The 7461-nt window shown below is 34.4% G+C and overlaps 1 protein-coding gene across 2 annotated transcripts; it reads right to left on the bottom strand.

The window, feature by feature from the left end:
* Positions 1 to 3243: 3243 nt before the first annotated feature.
* LOC127108307 (uncharacterized) lies at positions 3244 to 5301 on the bottom strand. Of its 2 annotated transcripts, none has more exons than XM_051045773.1 (3): positions 5142 to 5301; positions 3719 to 3893; positions 3244 to 3620 (listed from the first exon to the last, which is right to left on the bottom strand). In XM_051045773.1, the coding sequence occupies exons 2-3, from the start codon at positions 3887 to 3889 to the stop codon at positions 3549 to 3551; spliced, it is 243 nt and encodes an 80-aa protein (XP_050901730.1). In that variant the 5' UTR covers positions 3890 to 3893; positions 5142 to 5301; the 3' UTR covers positions 3244 to 3548. The 2 variants fall into 2 exon arrangements, with proteins under 2 accessions (XP_050901730.1, XP_050901731.1); XM_051045774.1 differs by having other exon boundaries at positions 5130 to 5281.
* Positions 5302 to 7461: the final 2160 nt, after the last annotated feature.

The following is a 7461-nucleotide window of genomic DNA, read 5'->3' as shown; positions in this document are numbered from 1 at the left end:
GTGCATTAAAAAATTTGCGTCTGGTGTGCAAGTAGAGCAGCAGAAGAGAATTGTTCCTACATAGGAACCATTGAGCTGACAAAAAGTGAAAAGTAGTTCCCTCCCTGGTGTTTCTCCACAACCCTACTCTACCTTGATGACACCAAATAAATCTGTCATTAATTGTGTCTAACACCACTTTGTATGGACTATGGAGGACTCTACTAATATTTGGAACAAATGAAGCTGAGATATTTAAAAATAAGAATTCATCGAGGGTGAGTGTGAGTTTTCTTTTCCTTAAATAAAATAATGCAATGAAATATCAATTATGTTTTCATTTGCTTAAAGTTTTATGATGATGGAAAGAGTTTTCAATTTTCCAGTTGAGTTGGTTAAAATCATATTTTATGGAATACTATTACTATATGATATGTAAAAGTTTGATTTGCTGTCAGCATCTAATTTTGTGGAAGCATATAGCATGGTCCCCCAATGGTAGCATCCTGAGTCAATGTGAATGTAACTCATTCAAAAACCTGCATAGATCTTAAGAGATCTAAATTTGGGGTTTCTACACAATCCTTGTGGAGATTTGTTGCTTGGTTTTTCGGGCTATATTGGGATTGCTTCTATATTTCTTTTTGCACCCGTTACATTAAAAATAAATTGACAATTTTTAAATTTAAATTGGACTTCCTTCTTTTATCATACTCGAGAATTTAATTTGTCATTTTTCACTTAAATCTAACACTCTTTATTTTATATGAATAGATAATATTGTTTCTGCAATAATTTTTTATTCAGTTTTTGAAATTCATCTCTCACACGAACGATTTTGGAATTCTTTAGAATGATACTAGAAATTTCAATTGGTCTATCGAAAATTCGAAAAGCAGTATGTTTTCTATCGTAAATTATAAAATTTGTGTGATTTTGTACTGTAAATTTAAAAAAAAATGATGTTGGGATATTTGTCGATGACGTGTCGTCGCCGTTCTACAACTGATGTCGATGACCATCAGCGCCTCCAGATGATTGAAATTATTATGAATAATCTCATGAGTTTAGTAAACCCAAATGACACAATTTATATTGGATTATCTCGTACTGCACATATAGCCTGGGGGGTCTATTTAGACATTATTGATATCTTTATGTATTATTTATGTATTACATGTAATATTACTTAGACGTATTCATCATAACTTTGTATTAGATAATATTTTTGATCTTCAATTGATGCAACATGAATATAAATTAACATTTGACAATGGATTACATAACTTAAAAAAAAAAAATCAGAAAATCTAGACATTACCATATGATTCTAGACGTTTCATCATCTTAACTATGTCGTCGGCAGACCTTAAAATCTTAACTTCTAACTCGATCAACCCCTTTGTTAACCTACGGCGAAATGATCTTGATATATCTTTCACATCTTCATCGGTCTTCAACTCAATAAGATTGTATTTCACCCTTCCATCAGTATCAATCCAGTCTTTACGAAACTCAATATTTCTCACCTTTCTATTTTCGATATCAGACAACAATTCATTCAACTTAGATGTCAAGGCAGTGAGAGATGCAGTGTCGTCCGAAAGCCGAAACTCTACGAGAGGTGAAGCTAAGTTGAAGTACACTTCCACCTTTGATCAAAAAAATTGAAGAAAAGATATTTTGAGATGTTTTTATCAAACAACAGGTGACCCTCATATTTATACAATCTTTCATTTATTCTGAACCACACAAAATTGTCGGTGCAAACACATCCGTCCAAAATTATCGGCAAAATTATGAACGATTAAAATTTCAAATAAATAACACTACTAGAAATTTCAGTTTTGTTGAAATTTCCGGTATAAAATGATACTTTTAGAATTTCCGATAGTATTTGTAAATTCACGAAAATTTCATAAATTCCGATATACCAAAAATTTAAAATACACTACCAAGAATTTAATTGATACCGAAATTTCTAATTTGCCAACCAGAAATTTGATTCAATTTTTTATCGGAGACAATTTTGGGTGCCAAGTTAAATACTCGATATAGTCTTGAAAAACACATTTGATGTGAAGAATCACAAATAGATGTGGACTAGGATAATTTCTATTGGGCCTTAGAAAAGAATAGTCCATGATTCGATCAACCCAAAAGTATCATGAAAGAGCCGTAAGAAAAAACGGGCAGACACATCGCCTACTGGGTCTTGAGTTGCCAACCCAATCCCATGTCCATTACAAGCTAACAGCCTCAGTGCATGAAGGTGTGAAAACCGTTCCTATGATCTAAGAGGAGGATTAGTCTCCTATTCAATGAGTTGAGGAAAGACCGGTTTTGTCAAGGTTGCACGTGAGAAAACCATTCCTCTGATCCAAGAGGAGGATTGGTCAAAGACCGTTCCCCTAGTTACAATTTGGGGGATGGATTGACTGTTTTCACTAATCCAATATCTGCAAAGCCTCTTGCATCCATTCGCGTGAACGTTGTCCTGGTCATATGATTCAACAAATAGAGTAACGAGATAAAGGATAAAACTGCAGACATTAAGTTAAAGGAAGACTGCTGGAAAACTAAGACGAAAAATTGACTGTAATAAGTTAAGACAAGTTAATGAACCACTAAACCACTCCATGGCTCGACAGCAACTAGCTAAAAACAGACTATAAAAATGTATGTCCCCATCCGCATTTGAGATGAATATAGGAACACTTTGCATATGATGATTGTTGAGTAGGACATTAACATGCAAATGGTTCAGTAAACCCAATTCTTGCACTGTAACAAGCTCCTGGGGTAAGACTATAGACGTTCCCGCTAAACACCTTCAAAATCTGTATCAAAGAACTCTGCCCACATCCTATAGAAAAAAATAGGAGTAAAAAAAGAAAACCTAACTCAAACCAGTTGAACCTGGGCAGTGATCAGAAGGTCCAGAACGCAACTTTGAATGTGAAGCGCTTTCTTTTGAAAGTGGGATGTTCATGCAATCCTTCAAAGTTCAAAGGTAAAAATAATAAGCACTGTTTTTCCCAACCTTCCCAAATCTGCTGTGCCTGAAGAAGCATATGATGAGCACTAGTCATCGGTATTCCACCATAGACCAATAAATCCACATGATCGACCATCTTCATCAATTGGGAAAAGAAAGTGGTTCTAATCTTCGAAATTCTATTTAAAAAAGCATTCATCACATGATCAACAAACATAACTCATAAGCACAATATTGTTGAGAAACAATGGAACATCGCTATCATCTTCATCAAATATAAAAGAATGTATGATATCAATGAAGGGCAGAAACTACATAACAAAGTGATGGTATCATAAATTATTTGCAGCTTATCAAAGCTTTAACTGATACAGAACAAATTACATTGGTATTCTTCAAAATAATTCCACCAACTCTTTCAACTTTAACTAATGGTTAAATAGAGAAATACTAAAAACTTCACCATCAAGATAACTTTAAAAGACTATAAGGTCATTTTAGCTGTATCAGGATAAGCTTTCAAGAAAACAATCTTGAATTGTAAAAATGATTAATATCAGAAAATCTCAAACTACTTCCTTCCTCGGCTAAGCCTCTGCAGTTGATAATTGATACTCCCCCAAGACTTTCTGTTCTTTTTACTCTGAGAAAACAAAAGTTGAAGAGTTTTTATGCACTGCTTAGTTTCTATATCATGTAACAATAATATGCACTGCTTACTGTAAACTAAGAGCTCATTACCTGAGATTCAATACATGTATTTAATATTTCCTTCTGCTTAGCACATGCCTCAACATCGCTATGGCTTGTAGCCATACAGTTCATAAACATTATCATTTCCTTCATGCAAGGTTTATGAAGTGAACTGAATCTCTTGGAGTTGATAAAAAGCCCACCGGCTTTCCGCCCCATTATCCTACAATTTGAAATCCAACCAGAAAAAATGAAAACTGTTTTTCCGTCTGCATCTCAATTAACATGTAATGAAACCCATAACTAAAAGATTGTATTAAGAGACAAAAATTGTTATTATCTCAATAATAAACTACAGGCAATCAACATTATCAACTGAAGAGTGTAAAGATACACATACACCATACTGGAAATCGCACTATGCACAGAATACCTTACCGAAAGACCAAGGCTCAATTATAAATACAAGAAGTTGCTCATGTAACAATTAAGTATTTAAAACCGGAGTATAGATTATCTCCATTACTATGATTTTTGTGTATGCAATTTTGTTCCAGTCGACCTAAAGCCCATGCCTTACGAGGACAATTCAAAATCACACAATGCACATGATACCTTACCAAAAGATCAAGGCTCAGTTATAAACACAAGAAGCAGCTCCGGACACAATTAAGTATTTATAACCAGAGTAGAGATTATCTCCATTATTATGATTTTTGTGTATATAACTTTATTCTGATCGACCTCAAGCATGTGCCACTGCAGCTACGAGATATTATCCTCGTAGCCGTAGTGTATATAAACTACCCTCAACCACAGTGGGTGTTAGAATCATCCTTTACAAAAGACACTGAGTTGAGTTGAGTTGAGGTGTACGAGTGATCTATATAATCTACCCTTAACTCGATTCCCATAGCCTCGACTCCCAAATAATGTGGGATTATTTTGCCCAGCACGAAACAGTTGCTCCAAGCCGATGCTAAGGGGCATAGTGCAAACTTTGAGTTCCCACATACGGGGTATGTTTAAGTGGGGGTATGTTTAAGTGGGGGTATGTTTAAGTGGATCTCAAGTCCGCGTCACTACGGCTACAAGGTATTGTTTGCTTTTATTGTGAGAATCCCTTTGATTTTGTGCTTTAGTCTCAATTCGCAAACAATATGAGACTATTTTGGCCAGGAACAATTTTCAATTAATGTCATAAATCTCGAAAATGTGTGTGATTATTTTCATTATACACCAAAAAAAACATAGAGTAATTTACATATCTATTTCTCAAGAGAAACCTATGTAGCTAATCGCGGCGGTGCGGAGGGGATCGACCGCTGACCGATACAGCGATGCTACGGCGGGCATCACTGTCGTGTCTGCCTGAGATGCATTTCATAAGAACACCACGGAGCAGGTACATGCATTTCATGAAGATTTAAAAAAAAAATTAAAAATTGAATAGAGAAACCTGAAGACTCACAGTGACGGGGAAGAAGAAGTGAAAATCACACAGTACGGGAGGATGAACCAGCGGCGTGCTTGAATTACAGTGACGGCTGCATATTTTGCTAGGTTAAACGAAAAGGGAGAAAACAGGGTGCCACGATTAAACAAAAATAATAATATTATCGAACAGAATTACTTTTTAGTTTTTTATTTTATTTTACATCATCATGAATAATTTTTTTATATTTTTTTTTATTCTTTGACTTCAATAGTTAAATCAAGGTAACAAATTTTTAATTTTTGTTTATGTTTTTTTTAGTCTCTAAAATTAAAATCGATAAAAATATATATATAATTTTTTTTATAAATTTTAACTTTAAGACGAATATAAAAAAATTGTAATATTGAAAAATTATATATTTTTTTAAATTATAAAAACGAAAATAAAAAATTTGCTAACTTACATAAACAATTTAACTATTTAAACCTTATTATTTTATTTTTTTCATAATCAACAATAATATGTTTATAATTAATTTAAAATTATTTTTGTTAGAAACTAAATCAATCATGTTTTGTACTTGTTAAAAATACGAATGCATGACAACTCTCGATGATTAAGAGCATTTAGAAGCTTTAAGGTTGTTGTAAGGTTAGAACTATCTCATATTAGGTGAGAAATTCATATATGTATGAATTATTGTCTTGTAGATGTCCCCATGTTTATCATGATACTATGTGTTTATAGTCATCCGGGTTTGGACTCGAGTCTTTCTAGGATATAAAAGTCACTCCGAAAATGGGTGTTTGGTTCCCAAAAATCTACGGAGGATAGTTAAATCCCACAAATTCCTATGTAATGTTTGTTTACCGAATAGATGTTATATGCACAATCGTACGTTATTAGAAAATAGTTGTGATAAAAGGGAAAACAAATCAAGTGAAGAAGATGCCCAGTGCAAAAGTGAATGAGAAAAGAGAAAAAGCATATTGGATTTTACGCGCTTGTGATGAATTCATCATGGTCACGTTGGTGTTTCATCACATACGCGATGCATCTTAACACGGTCGTGATGGAAACAAGATGTTAGAGAGAGACGTTGTAAAGTGATTGTTAGGGCCTACTATTGCGCATCACGACCGCGATGCACCTTAACGTGATTGCGATGGGCGCAATCAGAGTCTATAAAATGTCATTTTTAACATTTCATATATAACCATTTTTCTCTACTATTTTCTACTCACATTTTACTTAATTTGCTTGCATTTTTTTGTTGTTTTGTCAAATTTGTTGCAGAGCCATGGCACCCAGAAGAAGTCAAATCTCTCATACTTCCACATCATCTGCACCCCTTTCTCAAGATGCTTTTATCTTCAAAAACCATATTTTCTTTTCACAAGCCAATGCTGAAAAATATCTCAAGGTTAAAGACTTCAAGGTGGTGAAGGAGGGATCATTTGGTGTTAAAAATTTGGAAGTCTATGAAGAATTGATCATCATGTTGGGAGAGAGGTTGTATGAGGTTGAATAATGTGATCAAGGAAATCAACCAATCCAATGGACTCGATATTTATGCCAATGTTGCCTTGCGACCATTCAAAGATTATACATCATATATGCAAGGTAAAAGTATTAATTATAGCCCCTCGAAAATTAATTTTCTACTTCATCTTTAATCTCCTCATAAGTGTATCATCCATAATATAAGGGGTGTTATTTTGACTGAGAGAATGTGTGAGAGGATGTTGGAAGGATTTTGTCAATATAGGGCAAAATGGGTAATTATGAATGGGAAACCATTGAGGTTGCACACTAGGGAGATCCGCCTAATACCAAGAGCATGGAAATCCATTATTGTCTAAACTCTAGACTTTGCGTCTAATAAATATGAGTTCATTGTGAAAAGGTGTCACACTTTGATGACAATTTTAAATCAAGAGCCTAATGACGTTGAGTTGTTGATTGTTGAGAATATTAAGTTCATGGTTGACGTACCACAATGAGCTTGTGGGTATTTTTGCATTATTAATGAGTTGTGCAGGTTAGTTGGAGTTCCAAGTCACCCTGATGATTTGATGGTGAGTCGTATGTTGCGATGAACAAAAGTGCTATGATAAAAATTCCCACACATTGAACAAATGAAAGAGACCAGGAAGAAACACAATAAGAAGAACAAGATCAATTCTATCGTCCTGAGATTAATCAACCAGAAGGAGTCCCGTCACAACAACATAAGCACCTAATTGCTTGCAAAGGTTGGAGAAGTATGCTCTTGGCATGACGAGTTGGGCAACCGAAATGGCACCCAACATGTATTGTGAATCTCCCGGGTTTGGACTGAGTTATCTGACTT

The sequence above is a fragment of the Lathyrus oleraceus genome, chromosome 7 (assembly GCF_024323335.1).
Source record: "Lathyrus oleraceus cultivar Zhongwan6 chromosome 7, CAAS_Psat_ZW6_1.0, whole genome shotgun sequence".
Taxonomy (NCBI): domain Eukaryota; kingdom Viridiplantae; phylum Streptophyta; class Magnoliopsida; order Fabales; family Fabaceae; genus Lathyrus; species Lathyrus oleraceus.
The sequence above is the reverse complement of the archived record's forward strand: the minus strand, read 5'-3'. Positions and strand labels throughout refer to the sequence as shown.